The following is a 21,955-nucleotide window of genomic DNA, read 5'->3' on the forward strand; positions in this document are numbered from 1 at the left end:
GCACTACACATGGTGTCCGGTCCATGTCGATCTGTTGGTACCTAACAGTGGAACACAGCCAAATAAGCATAAAGTATAGAAAAGCTTTCTGTTCCATTCTATTATTTTAACATTTAACATCTTATGGGAATACTTTTAGAAAAGACTACTGGAAAAATAACAAAGATGCACCCATAGAGTAGACTAGAGCATGGATACTAGTGCCCCCAGCCCCCCACATCAATCATCTCATATGCATGTGATAATTAACTGTCAACCGTACCGTGTCATGTAAAATAAAATCAAAATTGGCTCACCCACCGTAGGTCATCAATTTCAGACTCTGCCTCAGAGTCACTTTCTGTCATGGGGGAGTCTTCCTCACTAGAGGTGGGTGGTTCTTCTGCTGCTGCGGTTTGTTTAAATGCTGCCACCATATTGCTCCCATTGTCTGTTATCACTGTAAGGATCTTCCTCTTTGGTATGTCCCACTCTTGCAAGCATTTGTCCGCACATGTTTTAATTGACTGTGCAGTGTGTGGGTGGGCTACTTGTTCAAGGGCCAACAATATGTGTTCAGGTTTATGTTGTTCAACACAAAAGTAGCATGCACTTATAGCAAGGAATGAAGCTGAGAGTCCTTTCTTGGTCCACAAATCAGTGCAAATAGATACTCTCCGAGCAGCAGTCAGTCTCTTTTTGAATTTTTGTTTTTCATCTTCATATTGTTTGTCAATTAGATTGCTTATTTTAGTTTTCTTTGGAACAGTCAGCTTTCTATCTACTGTCTCCATCATGCTAACAAAGTCCTCATCTTCAATCGTTCTGACTGGTAATCCGGAGCGCCCAATCCATCTTGCTATGGCTTCCTCCCTGGCCTGTTGTTCCTTAGAGTCAATTTTGTATTTTGAAGCACTGAAAAGAGCAGCATAAATTGTTTGCTGTGGTGGTGCACTGGCTTGACTTGGTCCATCATTTGAGGTTTTCTGTATCTGTGGGGTTAAATTAGGGGGAAAAATTATAGTTATTCTGATTTTACATTCTCTCGCACTCAGCGCTAAGTTATCTCTTTATACAAAAGTGGAGTTAAGTGCTATCATGCACTGCTTACCTTTGTATGAATTTCGGGATGAGTTGTCCGCAAATGACGCTTCAAGTTTGTTGTATTTTTGCCAGTTAGTGTCACTCCACATGGTTTGCAAAGGGTCTTGTTGTCCTTAGCATCAAATGTAAAATACACCCATAGATCTTCTCTTCTCTTTCTACCAGTCACAGACGAGACAGACGCGGCGGTCGCTGACATTTCTCTGGATGACAGTGAGTGCTGTGTGGAACTGTGGATGACAGTGGTCGTCAGAGCGAGGAGGAATGCTGCTGGACAGTGCTGGAGCCTGGTGGTCTCAAGTCTAAGGGATGGCCTGTAACTGTAATGCCCAGGATGCCTGTGGTGGTCAGGTCAGTCAGACAGAGGAGGCCTGTAATGCTGCTGGACACAGTGCTGGATCCTGGTGGTCTCAGGTCTAAGGGATGGCCTGTAATGCCCTGGATGCCTGTGGTGGTCACTGGTCAGGACAGTCAGATAGAGGAGGCCTGTATTCTGGACAGTGCTGGAGCCTGGTGGTCTCAGGTCTAAGGGATGGCCTGTAATGCCCTGGATGCCTGTGGTGGTCACTGGTCAGGACAGTCAGACAGAGGAGGCCTGTATACTGGACAGTGCTGGAGCCTGGTGGTCTCAGGCTAAGGGGTGGCCTGTAATGCCCTGGATGCCTGTGGTGGTCACTGGTCAGGACAGTCAGAGGAGGCCTGTAATGCTGCTGGAGCCTGGTGGTCTCAGGTCTAAGCCAGGGATGGCCTGTAATGCATTGCAGTATTGCACACAGGGCTGAAGGTGGTCTCAGTCTGGTCAGAGGAGGCCTGAAATGCTGCTGCAGTGAGTGCTGGTCTGCTGGATGGTGGTCTGATCAGTGCTGGATCTGGATGGGGGTTCGGGTCTCAGGTTTAAGGGTGGTGGTCTCTAACTAGTAACTAACTAGAAGTTATGGGCCGGGCGGGCCTCAGCGGCCTATGCCTCACGCGTGACGGCACACACAGTCCTGGATCATAGCGGTGGTCTGAGCTCTGAGGGGACTCAGGGGCAATAATAGCTGGCTGTTGCAACTCACTCTGGAGGATGTGGTGGAGTGCCGCGCCGCCACTGCCTGGTTGTCTGCCTTGTGACTGTGTGATGAGTCGGGCCTGGCTCTGGCTGTAGTGCTGTCTGGTGATGAGGTCTCAGGTCAGGTGACTGGTCTCGAGTCGACTCTCTTATAGACGTCGGACGTCACGGGGCACGCCACGCCAGACGCCACACAGGCGGAACTCAGTGAAAACCGGAAGTTGGGTAAACGTCCCTGCCTCACATTCTCGTTTAGTTTTCGTTCGTTGACGAAAACGGATTTGATTTTCGTCATCGTTGTCGTCATTTGACGAAAATGTGCTATACTTTGCGTCTCGTTTTCGTCATTTGAAAAATGCCGGTGACGAAAGCGGTGACGAAAGCGGTGACGAAAACGTTTTCGTTGACGAAATTAACACTGTGTGGAGGGAGAGAAGGGGTCCTGTGTAATGATGGGGAAAGTATTAGGAAGGGGTCCTGTGTAATGATGGGGTTTAATAGAGGAGGAGTCCTGTGTAATGATGGGGGGCAGTATGGGGGAGGGGATCCTGTGTAATGATGGGAGTAGTATGGGGGAGGGGGGTCCTGTGTAATGATAGGAGTAGTATAGGGGAGGGGGGTCCTGTGTAATGATAGGAGTAGTATAGGGGAGGGGGGGTCCTGTGTAATGATGGGAGTAGTATGGGGGAGGGGGGTCCTGTGTAATGATAGGAGTAGTATAGGGGAGGGGGGTCCTGTGTAATGATAGTAGTAGTATAGGGGAGGGGGTCCTGTGTAATGATGGGAGTAGTATAGGGGAGGGGGGTCCTGTGTAATGATGGAGTAGTATAGGGGAGGGAGGTCCTGTGTAATGATGGGAGTAGTATGGGGGAGGGGGGGTCCTGTGTAATGATAGGAGTAGTATAGGGGAGGGGGGTCCTGTGTAACGATGGGAGTAGTATAGTAGTATAGGGGAGGGGGGTCCTGTGTAATGATAGGAGTAGTATAGGGGAGGGGGGTCATGTGTAATGATGGGAGTAGTATAGGGGAGGGGGGTCTTTTGTAATGATAGGAGTAGTATAGGAGAGGGGGGTCCTGTGTAATGATAGGAGTAGTATAGGAGAGGGGGGTCCTGTGTAATGATGGGAGTAGTATAGGGGAGAGGGGTCCTGTGTAATGATGGGAGTAGTATAGGGGAGGGGGGTCCTGTGTAATGATGGGAGTAGTATAGGGGAGGGGGGTCCTGTGTAATGATGGGAGTAGTATAGGGGAGGGGGGTCCTGTGTAATGATGGGAGTAGTATAGGGGAGGGGGGTCCTGTGTAATGATGGGAGTAGTATAGGAGAGGGGGGTCCTTTGTAACGATGGGAGTAGTATAGGAGAGGGGGGGTCCTGTGTAATGATGGGAGTAGTATGGGGGAGGGGGTCCTGTGTAATTATGGGAGTAGTATAGGGGAGGGGGGTCCTGTGTAATGATGAGAGTAGTATAGGGGAGGGGGGTCCTGTGTAATTATGGGAGTAGTATAGGGGAGGGGGGTCCTGTGTAATGATGAGAGTAGTATAGGGGAGGGGGGGTCCTGTGTAATGATGGGAGTAGTATAGGGGAGGGGGGTCCTGTGTAATGATGGGAGTAGTATAGGGGAGGGGGTCCTGTGTAATGATGGGAGTAGTATAGGAGAGGGGGGTCCTTTGTAATGATGAGAGTAGTATAGGAGAGGGGGGTCCTTTGTAATGATGAGAGTAGTATAGGGGAGGGGGGTCCTGTGTAATTATGGGAGTAGTATAGGGGAGGGGGGTCCTGTGTAATGATGAGAGTAGTATAGGGGAGGGGGTCCTGTGTAATGATAGGAGTAGTATAGGGGAGGGGGGTCCTGTGTAATGATGAGAGTAGTATAGGGGAGGGGGGGTCCTGTGTAATGATGGGAGTAGTATAGGGGAGGGGGTCCTGTGTAATGATGGGAGTAGTATAGGGGAGGGGGGTCCTGTGTAATGATGGAGTAGTATAGGGGAGGGAGGTCCTGTGTAATGATGGGAGTAGTATGGGGGAGGGGGGGTCCTGTGTAATGATAGGAGTAGTATAGGGGAGGGGGGTCCTGTGTAACGATGGGAGTAGTATAGGGGAGGGGGGTCATGTGTAATGATGGGAGTAGTATAGGGGAGGGGGGTCCTTTGTAATGATAGGAGTAGTATAGGAGAGGGGGGTCCTGTGTAATGATAGGAGTAGTATAGGAGAGGGGGGTCCTGTGTAATGATGGGAGTAGTATAGGGGAGAGGGGTCCTGTGTAATGATGGGAGTAGTATAGGGGAGGGGGGTCCTGTGTAATGATGGGAGTAGTATAGGGGAGGGGGGTCCTGTGTAATGATGGGAGTAGTATAGGGGAGGGGGGTCCTGTGTAATGATGGGAGTAGTATAGGGGAGGGGGGTCCTGTGTAATGATGGGAGTAGTATAGGGGAGGGGGTCCTGTGTAATGATGGGAGTAGTATAGGAGAGGGGGGTCCTTTGTAACGATGGGAGTAGTATAGGAGAGGGGGGGTCCTGTGTAATGATGGGAGTAGTATAGGGGAGGGGGTCCTGTGTAATTATGGGAGTAGTATAGGGGAGGGGGGTCCTGTGTAATGATGAGAGTAGTATAGGGGAGGGGGGTCCTGTGTAATTATGGGAGTAGTATAGGGGAGGGGGGGTCCTGTGTAATGATGAGAGTAGTATAGGGGAGGGGGGGTCCTGTGTAATGATGGGAGTAGTATAGGGGAGGGGGGTCCTGTGTAATGATGGGAGTAGTATAGGGGAGGGGGTCCTGTGTAATGATGGGAGTAGTATAGGAGAGGGGGGTCCTTTGTAATGATGAGAGTAGTATAGGGGAGGGGGGTCCTGTGTAATTATGGGAGTAGTATAGGGGAGGGGGGTCCTGTGTAATGATGAGAGTAGTATAGGGGAGGGGGGGTCCTGTGTAATGATGGGAGTAGTATAGGGGAGGGGGTCCTGTGTAATGATGGGAGTAGTATAGGGGAGGGGGGTCCTGTGTAAAGATGGAGTAGTATAGGGGAGGGAGGTCCTGTGTAATGATGGGAGTAGTATGGGGGAGGGGGGGTCCTGTGTAATGATAGGAGTAGTATAGGGGAGGGGGGTCCTGTGTAACGATGGGAGTAGTATAGGGGAGGGGGGTCCTGTGTAATTATGGGAGTAGTATAGGGGAGGGGGGTCCTGTGTAATGATAGGAGTAGTATAGGGGAGGGGGGTCCTGTGTAATGATGGGAGTAGTATAGGGGAGGGGGGTCTTGTGTAATGATGGGAGTAGTATAGGGGAGGGGGGTCCTGTGTAATGATGGGAGTAGTATAGGGGAGGGGGGTCCTGTGTAATGATGGGAGTAGTATAGGGGAGGGGGGTCCTGTGTAATGATGGGAGTAGTATAGGAGAGGGGGGTCCTTTGTAACGATGGGAGTAGTATAGGAGAGGGGGGGTCCTGTGTAATGATGGGAGTAGTATAGGGGAGGGGGTCCTGTGTAATGATGGAGTAATATAGGGGAGGGGGTCCTGTGTAATTATGGGAGTAGTATAGGGGAGGGGGGGTCCTGTGTAATGATGGGAGTAGTATAGGAGAGGGGGTCCTGTGTAATGATGGGAGTAGTATAGGAGAGGGGGGTCCTGTGTAATGATGGGAGTAGTATAGGGGAGGGGGGTCCTGTGTAATGATGGGAGTAGTATAGGTGAGGGGGGTCCTGTGTAATGATGGGAGTAGTATAGGGGAGGGGGGTCCTGTGTAATGATGGGAGTAGTATAGGGGAGGGGGGTCCTGTGTAATGATAGGAGTAGTATAGGGGAGGGGGGTCCTGTGTAATGATAGGAGTAGTATAGGGGAGGGGGTCCTGTGTAATGATGGGAGTAGTATAGGGGAGGGGGTCCTGTGTAATGATGGGAGTAGTATAGGGGAGGGGGGTCCTGTGTAATGATGGAGTAGTATAGGGGAGGGAGGTCCTGTGTAATGATGGGAGTAGTATGGGGGAGGGGGGGTCCTGTGTAATGATAGGAGTAGTATAGGGGAGGGGGGTCCTGTGTAACGATGGGAGTAGTATAGGGGAGGGGGGTCCTGTGTAATTATGGGAGTAGTATAGGGGAGGGGGGTCCTTTGTAATGATAGGAGTAGTATAGGAGAGGGGGGTCCTGTGTAATGATGGGAGTAGTATAGGGGAGAGGGGTCCTGTGTAATGATGGCAGTAGTATAGGGGAGGGGGGTCCTGTGTAATGATGGGAGTAGTATAGGGGAGGGGGGTCCTGTGTAATGATGGGAGTAGTATAGTGGAGGGGGGTCCTGTGTAATGATGGGAGTAGTATAGGGGAGGGGGGTCCTGTGTAATGATGGGAGTAGTATAGGAGAGGGGGGTCCTTTGTAACGATGGGAGTAGTATAGGAGAGGGGGGGTCCTGTGTAATGATGGGAGTAGTATAGGGGAGGGGGGTCCTGTGTAATGATGGGAGTAGTATAGGGGAGGGGGTCCTGTGTAATTATGGGAGTAGTATAGGAGAGGGGGGTCCTTTGTAATGATGAGAGTAGTATAGGAGAGGGGGGTCCTTTGTAATGATGAGAGTAGTATAGGGGAGGGGGGTCCTGTGTAATTATGGGAGTAGTATAGGGGAGGGGGGTCCTGTGTAATGATGAGAGTAGTATAGGGGAGGGGGGGTCCTGTGTAATGATGGGAGTAGTATAGGGGAGGGGGTCCTGTGTAATGATGGAGTAGTATAGGGGAGGGGGTCCTGTGTAATGATGGGAGTAGTATAGGGGAGGGGGGTCCTGTGTAATGATGGAGTAGTATAGGAGAGGGGGGTCCTGTGTAATGATGAGAGTAGTATAGGGGAGGGGGGTCCTGTGTAATGATGGGAGTAGTATGGGGGAGGGGGGGTCCTGTGTAATGATAGGAGTAGTATAGGGGAGGGGGGTCCTGTGTAACGATGGGAGTAGTATAGGGGAGGGGGGTCCTGTGTAATTATGGGAGTAGTATAGGGGAGGGGGGTCCTGTGTAATGATAGGAGTAGTATAGGGGAGGGGGGTCATGTGTAATGATGGGAGTAGTATAGGGGAGGGGGGTCCTGTGTAATGATGGGAGTAGTATAGGGGAGGGGGGTCCTGTGTAATGATGGGAGTAGTATAGGGGAGGGGGGTCCTGTGTAATGATGGGAGTAGTATAGGAGAGGGGGGTCCTTTGTAACGATGGGAGTAGTATAGGAGAGGGGGGGGTCCTGTGTAATGATGGGAGTAGTATAGGGGAGGGGGTCCTGTGTAATTATGGGAGTAGTATAGGGGAGGGGGGTCCTGTGTAATGATGAGAGTAGTATAGGGGAGGGGGGGTCCTTTGTAATGATAGGAGTAGTATAGGAGAGGGGGGTCCTGTGTAATGATGAGAGTAGTATAGGGGAGGGGGGTCCTGTGTAATGATGGGAGTAGTATAGGGGAGGGGGGTCCTGTGTAATGATGGGAGTAGTATAGGAGAGGGGGGTCCTTTGTAATGATGGGAGTAGTATAGGGGAGGGGGGGTCCTGTGTAATTATGGGAGTAGTATAGGGGAGGGGGGTCCTGTGTAATGATGAGAGTAGTATAGGGGAGGGGGGTCCTGTGTAATGATGGGAGTAGTATGGGGGAGGGGGGGTCCTGTGTAATGATAGGAGTAGTATAGGGGAGGGGGGTCCTGTGTAACGATGGGAGTAGTATAGGGGAGGGGGGTCCTGTGTAATTATGGGAGTAGTATAGGGGAGGGGGGTCCTGTGTAATGATAGGAGTAGTATAGGGGAGGGGGGTCATGTGTAATGATGGGAGTAGTATAGGGGAGGGGGGTCCTGTGTAATGATGGGAGTAGTATAGGGGAGGGGGGTCCTGTGTAATGATGGGAGTAGTATAGGGGAGGGGGGTCCTGTGTAATGATGGGAGTAGTATAGGAGAGGGGGGTCCTTTGTAACGATGGGAGTAGTATAGGAGAGGGGGGGGTCCTGTGTAATGATGGGAGTAGTATAGGGGAGGGGGTCCTGTGTAATTATGGGAGTAGTATAGGGGAGGGGGGTCCTGTGTAATGATGAGAGTAGTATAGGGGAGGGGGGGTCCTTTGTAATGATAGGAGTAGTATAGGAGAGGGGGGTCCTGTGTAATGATGAGAGTAGTATAGGGGAGGGGGGTCCTGTGTAATGATGGGAGTAGTATAGGGGAGGGGGGTCCTGTGTAATGATGGGAGTAGTATAGGAGAGGGGGGTCCTTTGTAATGATGGGAGTAGTATAGGGGAGGGGGGGTCCTGTGTAATTATGGGAGTAGTATAGGGGAGGGGGGTCCTGTGTAATGATGAGAGTAGTATAGGGGAGGGGGGGTCCTGTGTAATGATGGGAGTAGTATAGGGGAGGGGGGTCCTGTGTAATGATGGGAGTAGTATAGGGGAGGGGGTCCTGTGTAATGATGGGAGTAGTATAGGAGAGGGGGGTCCTTTGTAATGATGAGAGTAGTATAGGGGAGGGGGGTCCTGTGTAATTATGGGAGTAGTATAGGGGAGGGGGGTCCTGTGTAATGATGAGAGTAGTATAGGGGAGGGGGGGTCCTGTGTAATGATGGGAGTAGTATAGGGGAGGGGGGTCCTGTGTAATGATGGGAGTAGTATAGGGGAGGGGGTCCTGTGTAATGATGGGAGTAGTATAGGGGAGGGGGGTCCTGTGTAATGATGGGAGTAGTATAGGGGAGGGGGGTCCTGTGTAATGATAGGAGTAGTATAGGAGAGGGGGGTCCTGTGTAATGATAGGAGTAGTATAGGAGAGGGAGGTCCTGTGTAATGATGGGAGTAGTATAGGGGAGGGGGTTCCTGTGTAATGATGGGAGTAGTATAGGGGAGGGGGTTCCTGTGTAATGATGGGAGTAGTATAGGGGAGGGGGTTCCTGTGTAATGATGGGAGTAGTATAGGGGAGGGGGGTCCTGTGTAATGATAGGAGTAGTATAGGGGAGGGGGGTCCTGTGTAATGATGGGAGTAGTATAGGGGAGGGGGGTCCTGTGTAATGATGGGAGTAGTATAGGGGAGGGGGGTCCTGTGTAATGATGGGAGTAGTATAGGGGAGGGGGGTCTTGTGTAATGATGGGAGTAGTATAAGGGAGGGGGGTCCTGTGTAATTATGGGAGTAGTATAGGGGAGGGGGGTCCTGTGTAATTATGGGAGTAGTATAGGGGAGGGGGTCCTGTGTAATGATGGGAGTAGTATAGGGGAGGGGGGTCCTGTGTAATGATAGGAGTAGTATGGGGGAGGGGGGTCCTGTGTAATGATGGGAGTAGTATAGGGGAGGGGGTCCTGTGTAATGATAGGAGTAGTATAGGGGAGGGGGGTCCTGTTTAATGATAGGAGTAGTATAGGGGAGGGGGGGTCCTGTGTAATGATGGGAGTAGTATAGGGGAGGGGGGTCCTGTGTAATTATGGGAGTAGTATAGGGGAGGGGGGTCCTGTGTAATGATGGGAGTAGTATAGGGGAGGGAGGTCCTGTGTAATGATGGGAGTAGTATAGATGAGGGGGGTCCTGTGTAATGATGGGAGTAGTAAAGGGGAGGGGGGTCCTGTGTAATTATGGGAGTAGTATAGGGGAGGGGGGTCCTGTGTAATGATGGGAGTAGTATAGGGGAGGGGGGTCCTGTGTAATGATGGGAGTAGTATAGGGGAGGGGGGTCCTGTGTAATGATGGGAGTAGTATAGGGGAGGGGGGTCCTGTGTAATGATGGGAGTAGTAAAGGGGAGGGGGGTCCTGTGTAATTATGGGAGTAGTATAGGGGAGGGGGGTCCTGTGTAATGATGGGAGTAGTATAGGGGAGGGGGGTCCTGTGTAATGATGGGAGTAGTATAGGGGAGGGGGGTCCTGTGTAATGATGGGAGTAGTATAGGGGAGGGGGTCCTGTGTAATGATGGAGTAGTATAGGGGAGGGAGGTCCTGTGTAATGATGGGAGTAGTATAGGGGAGGGGGGTCTTGTGTAATGATGGGAGTAGTATAGGGGAGGGGGGTCCTGTGTAATGATGGAGTAGTATAGGGGAGGGGGGTCCTGTGTAATGATGGAGTAGTATAGGAGAGGGAGGTCCTATGTAATGATGAAGGTAGTTTAGGGAAGGCGGGGGGGGGGGGATCCTGTGTAATGATGAAGGTAGTTTGAGGAGGGGGGGTTTGTTTTTTGGGACGTTGGGGTGGACAGCGAAATTGCATGGGGTGGGGGGGACAATATAAAATGTTTACCCAGGGTCCAATCAGTACTAAAGATGGTGCTGATGCCACGTCAACTAGATGAAAAGTTTTCCTTGACTGCAGCACTGCGCCAGGTGACCTATAATAGTATGGATTTGCCACTTGCCACCTAGTAACAAAAGGATGCTGGACAGCTTCCTTGAGAAGCCACCTGCATCCTAGCAACAGAGGATAGCTGGAGGCAATAGCCACCAGTGTTTTAGCAATAGAGGGTGCTAGTCGGCTTCCTTGAGAAGCTGCCTACATCCTAGTAATGGAGGACAGCAGGCTGTAATAGCTACCTGTGCCTTAGCTTCCTTGAGAGCCGCCTGCCTCCTAGCAACAGAGGACGTTAGGCAGCTTGCTTTAAGAGATGCCTACAGCCTAGAAACAGGGGAATTTAGGAGCCAATAGCCACGTGCATCCTAGCAACAGAGGACACTTCTTCGAGAAGTTGCCTGCATCTTAGCAACAGAGGACACTTCTTCGAGAAGCCACCTGCATCTTAGCAACAGAGGACACTTCTTCGAGAAGCCATCTGCATCTTAGCAACAGAGGACACTTCTTCAAGAAGCCACCTGCATCTTAGCAACAGAGGGCACCTCTTCGAGAAGCCACCTGCATCTTAGCAACAGAGGACACTTCTTTAAGAAGCCACCTGCATCTTAGCAACAGAGGACACTTCTTCAAGAAGCCACCTGCATCTTAGCAACAGAGGACACTTCTTCGAGAAGCCACCTGCATCTTAGCAACAGAGAACACTTCTTCGAGAAGTTGCCTGCATCTTAGCAACAGAGGACACTTCTTCGAGAAGTTGCCTGCATCTTAGCAACAGAGAACACTTCTTCGAGAAGCCACCTGCATCTTAGCAACAGAGGACACTTCTTTGAGAAGTTGCCTGCATCTTAGCAACAGGGGACACCAGGAGGCTTCATTAAGAAGCCACCTGCGTCCTAGTAACAGGGTCATTTATTCTGTAATGCTGTACTCATGGAAAGGTTGCTCAAATGCGATGTGTATGGGTCTCAGTCCCACATGAACGATGCCTAACAGTGGTCGCGCCATGGGGTGAGTACTGGAGACTGCTAGGGGAAATTGGTGACCAGGGCTTCTCCTGCCAATGGCTACCTATTTTTAGGTACGATTGACAACCCTGTGCAGGACACAGCCCAAATCAGCAGGAAACCAGGATTTTATCAAAAGCCTGGGACACTTTTATCCCAAAAGCAGGGACAGTCCCTCAAAACCCGGTAGGTCTGGTTACCCTCTGCTAAAATGTATTTGTTCCTGCCAATCCTGAGCCTGGATAGCCACATAGAGAAGTTTATTCCCTGTGGATATCCCTACTGCTCATTGACGTACAGCCACCTCTAGTGATATCCCTTCTGCCTGTGAGATGAGGAAGTGTCCTCAGTACAGGAGAGGTGGCAGCCATTTTTCTGTAGTCCAACTATTCATTTTAGTTTGTATAATAAACTAGAAAAATTTCCAAGCTCAACCAGTATAGATCTTGATCATGATAAAATGTAATCTTATTGTTATAAAAATAATAAAACTCCAGCAGATATTAACATTTACTCTAGGCTATCATTTAAATGTCCCTAGTGCAGGAGGGCCAGTTGCCATTTTGTTGTAGCCTCAATGTGTTGTACCTCTTCACTAGCATTTATGTTTTTTGATTTTAACAGACTTGTCTAACATTAGCGATAGAGCCATTCCTTATATTTTCTGTACAAAGCTGATTTGGTTGCTGTATGTTATATATGTGCTCTTGCTGGGTAAAGCTGGCGACCATTTTCTTGTAGTACATATGAGAGACGCCTCCAGCTGTCGCATATCTCCTCTTTATATTCTTAAACAGTGTTATAAGTGGAGGCAGCACAGTGTGGAGGTAACATGCTGTCTTTCCTATGAACCGTGTAGAGGAGACGGGTGAGTGTGTGATGTATGTTGGGGCGTTGTATGATCATGATTGGGATTTATATGGGACGCAGCAGTAGTATAATGCATGGTGGTTTGCTGAAAAACAATGCCAATTTAATTTCTATGCATAGACTATTTATAATGATTATCTCTATATATCCCTGCCTCCTGGTAGCACTGATTAGATTTAAAGCCGTTTACCTTGTTTGTGTGTTTCTGGACCGTTGGAAGAGATGGAAACATCGGGAGAGAGACCAGAAAAAGCCAGGGAGACTGTATTACCTCCAAAGGACTTTCAAGTCACAAACAAACGTATCCCTTCTGTGAAATGGGCACACAAGGGCCTAAGTTTTTTTTTTCCGTGAATCAGCATTTTGTCCCACAAGGCTTTAATGCAGCCGCTCTCAACTAAGGTTCTGTAGAAACCTAGGGTTCCTACAGACGTTGCTGAGGGTTCCTTGAGCTGTGGCTGATTGACCTCCAATCTGATAGCGTCTGCATAGTTCTTGGTCAGTGGCATAAGAATCATCATCTTTTTAGCTATCTGTAAGGGGGGTGGGTGGGGGGGGGGGCATCCCACCGACCACCAATCTAAGGAGCCTTCTTCTTACCGACTACCACCATTGTTCCCATCAACTACCAATTTAAGGGGCATTCTTCCCACTGACCAATAACGTAAGGGGAATTCTTCCCACTGATCATCAACGTAAGGGGCATTCTTCCCACTGACTACCAACGTAAGGGGCATTCTTCCCACTGATCACCAATCTAAGGAGCCTTCTTCTTACCGACCACCACCATTGTTCCCATCAACTACCAATTTAAGGGGCATTCTTCCCACCGACCACAAACATAAGGGGCATTCTTCCCACTGACCAATAACCTAAGGGGAATTCTTCCCACTGATCATCAACGTAAGGGGCATTCTTCCCACTGACTACCAACGTAAGGGGCATTCTTCCCACTGATCATCAATGTAAGGAGCATTCTTACCATCAACCACCAACGTAAGGGGCATTCTTCCCACTGACTACAAACGTAAGGAGCATTCTTCCCACTGATCACCAATGTAAGGGGCATTCTTCTCACTGATCATCAATGTAAGGGGAATTCTTCCCACTGATCATCGATGTAAGGAGCATTCTTGCCATCAACCACCAACGTAAGGGGCATTCTTCCCACTGACCACCAACGTAAGGGGCATTCTTTCCACTGATCATCAATTTAAGTGGCATTCTCCCCACTGATCATCAATGTAATTATTACCATCAACCACCAATGTAAGGAGTATTCTTCCCACTGATCATCAATGTAAGGAGCATTCTTCCCACTGATCACCAACGTAAGGGGCATTCTTCCCACTGATCATCAATGTAAGGGGCATTCTTCCCACTGATCATCAATGTAAGGGGCATTCTTCCCACTGACCAGCAATGTAAGGGGCATTCTTCCCACTGATCATCAATGTAAGGGGCATTCTTCTCCCTGATCATCAATGTAAGGGGCATTCTTACCATCAATCACCAACGTAAGGGGCATTCTTCCCACTGATCATCAATGTTCTGTAGAACCTTAGGATTCCCTCGAAGTTTGTTGGAGGTTATTTGGGCAATGAGTAATTTATGCCTCTCAGATAAGTAACCAATGACACTAATGATCTTTTTAGCTTTCTCTGTTCTTCCCATTGACCAATACTTTAAAATATATTCTTCCCACTGATCAGCAATGTAAGGGGCATTCTTCCCACTGATCAGCAATGTAAGGGACATTCTTCCCACTGATCATCAATGTAAGGGGCATTCTTCCCACTGATCATCAATGTAAGGGGCATTCTTCCCACTGATCATCAATGTAAGGAGCATTCTTCCCACTGATCACCAATGTAAGGGGCATTCTTCCCACTGATCATCAAAGTAAGGGGAATTCTTCCCACTGATCATCAATGTAAGGGGCATTCTTCCCACTGATCACCAATGTAAGGGACATTCTTCCCACTGACCACCAACGTAAGGGGCATTCTTCCCACTTATCACCAATGTAAGGGGCATTCTTCCCACTGATCATCAATGTAAGGGGCATTCTTCCCACTGATCATCAATGTAAGGGGCATTCTTCCCACTGGCCACCAATGTAAGGGGCATTCTTCCCACTTATCACCAATGTAAGGGGCATTCTTCCCACTTATCACCAATGTAAGGGGCATTCTTCCCACTGATCATCAATGTAAGGGGCATTCTTCCCACTGGCCACCAATGTAAGGGGCATTCTTCCCACTTATCACCAATGTAAGGGGCATTCTTCCCACTGATCACCAATGTAAGGGGCATTCTTCCCACTGGCCACCAATGTAAGGGGCATTCTTCCCACTTATCACCAATGTAAGGGGCATTCTTCCCACTGGCCACCAATGTAAGGGGCATTCTTCCCACTTATCACCAATGTAAGGGGCATTCTTCCCACTTATCACCAATGTAAGGGACATTCTTCCCACTTATCACCAATGTAAGGGACATTCTTCCCACTGATCACCAATGTAAGGGGCATTCTTCCCACTGGTCATCAATGTAAGGGGCATTCTTCCCACTGACTACCAATGTAAGGGGCATTCTTCCCACTGATCATCAATGTAAGGGGCATTCTTACCTTCGACCACAAATCTAAGCGGCATTCTTCCCACTGATCACCAACCTAGGGGACATTCTTCCCACCTACCAAGAACGTAAGGAGCATTCTTCAAACAAACCAACAAAGTAAGGGGCATCCTTCCCATTGATCACCAATGTAAGGGGCATTCTGCCCATAGGCCACCAGTGTAAGGTACATTCTTCCCACTGACCCCCAATGTTATGGTTTAAGAACAAGTATTATTTCAAAGGTTCCTCAAGAGTAAAAATGTTAAAGCGACAACAAAGCTTCATTTGTTTTTTAATTAAAATAACAAACATGTTATACTTACCCGCTCTTTGCAATGGTTTTGCACAGAGCAGCCCGATCTTCCTCTTCTGAGGTCCCCCGTCGGTGCTACAGACTGGAAAGCCATCTATTGACAAAGCGAAAGAGGCAGCCCCACCCCCCCCCCCCCCCCCGGTCGCTTGGCACAGCATTAAATTGACAGCAGCGGGAGCCATTGGCTCCCACTGGTATCAATCTGCCCAGGGAGACAGCAGTGAGAGCTCTTGCTCTTGTGCACATCACTGGGTTGGAACGGGCTCAGGTAAGCATAAGGGGAGGTTGGGGGGTATTTTGCAGCACATAAGGTTCTTCACCCTAATGTATAAAATGCATTAGGGTGAAAAATGTTAAGGCTTTAGAATCACTTTAAGAAAGATGTCATCATCTCTCTCTCTCTCCTTCTCCTGCTCTCCTTAATAGCCACCTTATTGGAACTCACGCCTATTACCAGGCTAATGCTTAATGTACCTAAGTACCTCCAAATAAATTTACAAGTGCCCACAGTAAACACAGCAGTCTTTAGGGAACTGAAAACTAAATTTTTTAGATCGTGAGAAAATAAGCCTATTATATCAATGAATGATTATTTAACTGCGCAATGTTTCCTTTGCAGAACAGGGTCTCTCCCCTGAGCAACAAAGCTCATTTCCAATCCTTGAGGATGGAGAAGGAGCGGAGTCACATGACCGAGAGGATATTAAACCTCACCCTTGAGATCATTTTCCTGCTGACCGGAGAGGTGAGGAGGATTCTGGGAGGTCACATGACATCACTCTTATCTCTATTAATAAAACACAGACCTGACCGGAGAGGTGAGGAGGATTGTGGGTCACATGACATCACTCCTATCTATAATATTGAAACACAGACCTGACCAGAGAGGTGAGGAGGATTCTGGGAGGTCACATGACAATACTCTTATCTCTAATAATAACACACAGACCTGACTGGAGAGGTGAGGAGGATTGTGGGTCACATGACATCACTCCTATCTATAATATTGAAACACAGACCTGACCAGAGAGGTGAGGAGGATTCTGGGAGGTCACATGACAATACTCTTATCTCTAATAATAACACACAGACCTGACTGGAGAGGTGAGGAGGATTCTGGGAGGTCACATGACATCACTCTTATCTCTATTAATAAAACACAGACCTGACCGGAGAGGTGAGGAGGATTCTGGGAGGTCACATGACATCACTCTTATCTCTATTAATAAAACACAGACCTGACCGGAGAGGTGAGGAGGATTCTGGGAGGTCACATGACAATACTCTTATCTCTAATAATAACACATAGACCTGACTGGAGAGGTGAGGAGGATTCTGGGAGGTCACATGACATCACTCTTATCTCTATTAATAAAACACAGAGCTGACCGGAGAGGTGAGGAGGATTCTGGGAGGTCACATGACAATACTCTTATCTCTAATAATAACACACAGACCTGACTGGAGAGGTGAGGAGGATTCTGGGAGGTCACATGACATCACTCTTATCTCTATTAATAAAACACAGAGCTGACCAGAGAGGTGAGGAGGATTCTGAGAGGTCACATGACATCACTCTTATCTTTATTAATAAAACAGACTTGACTGGAGAGGTGAGGAGGATTCTGGGAGGTCACATGACATCACTCTTATCTCTATTAATAAAACACAGAGCTGACCGGAGAGGTGAGGAGGATTCTGGGAGGTCACATGACATCACTCTTATCTCTATTAATAAAACACAGACCTGACTGGAGAGGTGAGGAGGATTCTGGGAGGTCACATGACATCACTCCTATCTATAATAATAAAACACAGACCTGACCGGAGAGGTGAGGAGGATTCTGGGAGGTCGCATGACATCACTCTTATCTCTATATAATTTTTTTACAAATAGTTAGCTGGAGCAATACAATCTTCCTATATACATACATTGTTGTCAAAATGTTGAAAAAGTACAACACTGACTCAAAATTTTTTTTGTGTAGTAACTAATGATCTTTCAATATACAGGACTACATCATAGTAAAGAAGAGGTCTGGTCATTATTTGACACCCAACAGCAATCCTTGTGTGTCAACATTATGGAACAGGAACTGCGGCCCCATTATGGAGCTTGAGATAAAAAATGACAAGAAGATTCTAGAAGTCACCCAGAAGATGATTGAGCTGCTGACGGGAGAGGTGAGCGGTGCCGGGAATTCTGGGACATTATCCAGTAACAGACAAGGGATGTGTCTGGATGGTCACTGTATCATTGTGTGTGTCAGGTTCCTATAAGGTGTCAGGATGTCACTGTCTATTTCTCCATGGAGGAGTGGGAGTATATAGAAGGACACAAGGATCTCTACAAGGACGTCATGATGGAGAAGCGGCCGCCCCTCACATCACCGGGTAACAGGAGACATTAATTTCTTGTATTGAGGATCCCCCTAGATACACACATCCTCTGATATAAAGACATAGAAACAATGTATTCAGTCAGTGTGTGTGTTTCCTACAGATGGATCCAGTGACAGAAATCCCCCAGAGAGATGTCCCCGTCCTCTGTATTCCCGGGACCCCACACAGGAAGATCAGGAGATCCCTCAGGAGGATCAGGTAGATGTCTTTCAAATTACTTATTATACAGAGCATCATTGGGTCTTGGTCAACAAATGTAATAGTATTTTTGATATTTTTAAGAGTGTAAACCTAATCGAGATAAAAGTTGAAGTGAAAGAAGAAGCAGAAGAGCCATATGTGATGGGTGATGAGCCATGTAAGGAGGAGGAAATCTCTCCAGAGATCAGCACAGGTGAGTAATAAACAGTAAATCCAGAGAAGAGTCCAAGATTCTCCTTGTTCAGTCACTACAACAATCTCTTCTTCTCCCCCTCCTCTGTCAGTAGACAGTAATGGGGGGGGGGGGGACAGTATGTGCCCAGTGGGGGAGTCAGGAGCCATCAGCTTATAGTAGACATCGGCTCCTCATTGCAGTCACAGTGACTCTGCATGCTTCCTGTGTAGTCAAAGTCAAAGTAAAATAATTGTAGAATATCTCAGACCTTCATGCTATTCTGTTTTCCTCCAGGGGGTTGTGTACCAGCCATAAACTGAAATGATATATTATAGACCAGGGGTAGGCAACCTTTTAGAGGTTGAAAGCTACCTGGACAACATTGGTTGAACGAGATGGACGTGTGTCTTTTTTTAGCCAGACCAATCATGTAACATGGAGGAAATCAAAGATTGCCAGGAAGGGGGTGGCTGGGCGGCGCCGTTTAAAAATAGAAAAACACTATCAAGATCTCAAAAAACAGGCAGCATCACAGTAGTACCCTCTGCCCCCCCTTCTAGTTTTCTCTGCCACCCACGGCAGTGTCCTCTGCCCCCTTCGCATCACTGCACATCTTCTCCCACAGTAGTTTTCTCCGTCCCCCACAACAGTGCCCTTTTTCCCCACCCCACAGCAGTATACTCTGCCCCCCTACCCCCCATAGACGTGTCCTCTGCCCCCTTCACATCACCCCCCAATGTAGTTTCCTCTGTCCCCCATAGTAGTGTCCTCTTCCCCTCCTCCCCCCACAGTAGTGCCCTGTACCCCCCCCCCAAAGAAATGTCCTTGGCTTCCCTTCACCTCCCCCCCCCCCCCCACTGTGGTGTCCTCTGCCCCCCCCCAATAGACGTGTCCTCTGCCCCCTTCACATCACCCCCTAATGTAGTTTACTCTGTCCCCCATAGTAGTGTCCTCTTCCCCTCCTCCCCCCACAGTAGTGCCCTGTACCCCCCCCCAAAGAAATGTCCTCTGCTTCCCATCACCCCCCCCCCCCCAATGTGGTGTCCTCTGCCCCCCTCCCAATAGCAGTGTCTTCTGCCCCCTCTCATATCACCCCCCACTGTAATGTCCTGTCCCCCATAGCAGTGTCCTCCCGCCTCTATTCAGTACTGTGCTGCCTTCTGCTCTCCGCTCTGCAGTGAAGATGAGAGTGGTGGAGGCTGGGGGGAAGCAGGGACGTGTTCGCAATCTACCCCTCGGCTGCCCACGGTCGATGAGTAGATCCTGCTCAATGGCTTGCAGACCTTTGTATAGAATGTAGAGCACTTCCTGAAAATTGTTATAAAGTTTCCTTACACCTTTCATGACTGTTCTCCCCTAGATGTACAACACAACAGAACTGACGAGGAGAAATGGTCCATTCACTCTCCAGACAGTGATATAGAAGAAGAGGACACGACTTCTGATTCTTCAGAAGGGAACCAAATAACCTCAAATTTACATACAGCACCCAGCAGTGCAGATCTGATGTCCGGTGGCTCTGCATATCTTCCTGCCAACCACCATGCAGGTGGTAGATATCCTACAAACTATGGGGAGTGTTTCCCGGCTGAAGAGCCGCTTATCAGTCACTCAAAAGTTAACATAGTACAGAAGCCGTACGTGTGTTCCGAGTGCGGCAGAGCTTTCACTCTAAAGACTAACCTCGTGGCCCATCAAAAGCTTCACTCGGGTGAGAAGCCTTATTCTTGTCCGAACTGCGGAAAGTCTTTCGCCAAGAGGTCCAACCTTGTCAGACATCAAAGGATTCACACGGGGGAGAAACCGTACTCCTGTCCGGACTGTGGAAAATTCTTCAATGACAAGTCAAACCTACGAACCCACCAGAAAACCCATGCCAGCGAAAAGCCTTATTTGTGTCCACAGTGCGGCATCTCCTTTACAGAAGAAGCCCATCTCGTTAGCCATTTAGAAGCTCACACCGCCAACGTGGTCCTTCCATGTAACCAATGTGGGAAGTGTTTTACAAGGAAGTCGCGGCTTATTAAACACCAGAGGATCCATGCCGGTATCCGGCCGTATTCATGCTCCAAGTGCGGAAGATGCTTTGCAGAGAAGTCCAATCTCACCACCCACTTGAGTATACATACCAAAGACCGGTGCTATTCGTGTTCAGAATGCGGCCGAGGGTTTACAGACAAGTCGAGTTTTCACAAACACCAAGCCAAGGCCGACAAAGAGATGGTGTTTTTATGTGCCGAATGCGGGATCTGTTTTTCGCGGAGAGCTTGTCTCTTCTATCATTATACATCGCACACTATAGACAAACGGGTCTTGTGTTTAGAGAGCGGGGAAAACTTCTGTACGGAAAATAAATCAAGCGTCAAAGAGTGAAAGAAACCGAGTTCAGGATTCCATACGAAAAATAATGCAAATGTCTATCTTTATGGTCTTACCACTTTTTTTTCAGATATTATTATTGAAATTTATGCAACATAAAGAGGCCCTTCTGGGTGGACTAACTTTCTTTTTGTTAAAAATTAATATAAGATACTGTATATACAGTAAATCCTGTGCAAGCCACATTTAATTTAACAATAAAATGTATTTTCTATAATTGCTGAATGACAATTAAAATTTGGGCTTGGCCCATCTGTTTTATGCAGCTAGCATTACACCGGGCCCTCACACCCTTGTAGCTGGCCTACCATCGTCTGCAACAGTGCACAGAGCCTAAGTTCGCATTACACCTAGTGCAACCAGAAAGTATTCACAGTGCTTCACTTTTTCCATATTTTGTTATGTTACAGCCTTATTCCAAAATGGATTAAATTCATTATTTTCCTCAAAATTCTACAAACAATCCCCCATAATGGAAAAAGAAATATATAATATATAAAAAGTACATCAATCAGCCGCTAACTTAAAACACTGGAAAGTTTTAAAAGGAAATAAAATACATGGAGCAGCGCTAATTATACAAAAAGCTGAACATCCTGTAGACATACGATGACATAAAGTCCATAATTATATCACAAAAATGCAATGAAATGGTCAGCATCGATTAACACAGGAAGTATGATAAAATGTTCATCCTGTAGTCACCACAAAGTGAATCAGTACACAGCGAAAGTGAAATCCCAGCCACCACACACTGACTCTTACCAGAGGATGGCGGGGGTATAGCAGCAAGCGGTTATGGGACCGCTAAGACCCGCTCAGATGAGAATCTCCATGGGGAAAAAAGTGCGGCCTTATAAAACTCTCCAAACTCCAAAACTATTATTGGTATAATACACAGCGGATAGCCAGATCCTCCTTAGGTGGTTCTTATACCTCATGGGTCAGGGAGAGATTAAAAGAAAATAGGCCCATAGTGCATTATCCTTTAAAATCAAACAACTTTATTCAAAGCTTATAGGGTATGCACTCACCCAGATACATGAAAACGAGCAGATATAAAACATCAAATATGCAGTTCCACAGCGATATGTGGTAGCGATGTTGTTTCCAGTGGATAACCAAAAAGATGGCCGACCTCCGGGGTTTCCGGGGGTGTCGCAATGACGCTCTGCTAGCTCCTCCCAAAGCGTTTCATCATTACGATGTCTTCAAGGGGGCGTAGCCGAACGCCTGCGTCACATTACTTATATAGTGGAAACAAGAGAGGAACGCGCCCGCAATGTCATTGCAAGGGCGTGTCAGAACAAAGCCGGAAGTAGTCTACAACGTGAAAGAAGTTGTTCGAAATTTTTGCAAATCTATTAAAAGTAAAAAATTAAAAAAATTACATGGTATTGTAAAAGTACATAAGTATTCACAGCCTTTGCCGTGACACTTAAAATTTAGCTCAGGTGCATCCTGTTTCCACTGATCATCTTTGAGATGTTTCTACAATTTGATTGGAGTCCACCTGTGGTAAATGCAGTTGATTGGACATGATTTGGAAAGACGCACACCTGTCTACACCCGTCCCACAGTTAAAAGTGCAT

At 48.0% G+C, this 21,955-nt stretch overlaps 2 protein-coding genes across 2 annotated transcripts in view; both read left to right on the forward strand.

Annotated features, from left to right (window-relative positions):
- Positions 1–21,955, forward strand: part of LOC309564365 (uncharacterized protein) — a 175,290-nt gene that overhangs the window by 24,552 nt on the left and 128,783 nt on the right. Inside the window, exon 4 of the mRNA XM_082268992.1 lies at positions 17,476–17,599. Coding sequence (XP_082125118.1) covers positions 17,476–17,599 — 124 coding nt within the window. The remainder of the gene's footprint in view (positions 1–17,475; positions 17,600–21,955) is intronic.
- On the forward strand, positions 17,951–20,507 carry LOC309563377 (uncharacterized protein; the record flags this gene model as incomplete). The annotated part of the gene is made up of 2 exons (XM_082267771.1): positions 17,951–18,002; positions 19,345–20,507. 2 exons carry the CDS (start codon positions 17,951–17,953, stop codon positions 20,355–20,357), a joined length of 1,065 nt encoding a protein of 354 aa, XP_082123897.1. The 3' UTR covers positions 20,358–20,507.

Source organism: Pelophylax lessonae, assembly GCF_965119305.1.
Source record: "Pelophylax lessonae genome assembly, chromosome: 9".
Classification (NCBI taxonomy): domain Eukaryota; kingdom Metazoa; phylum Chordata; class Amphibia; order Anura; family Ranidae; genus Pelophylax; species Pelophylax lessonae.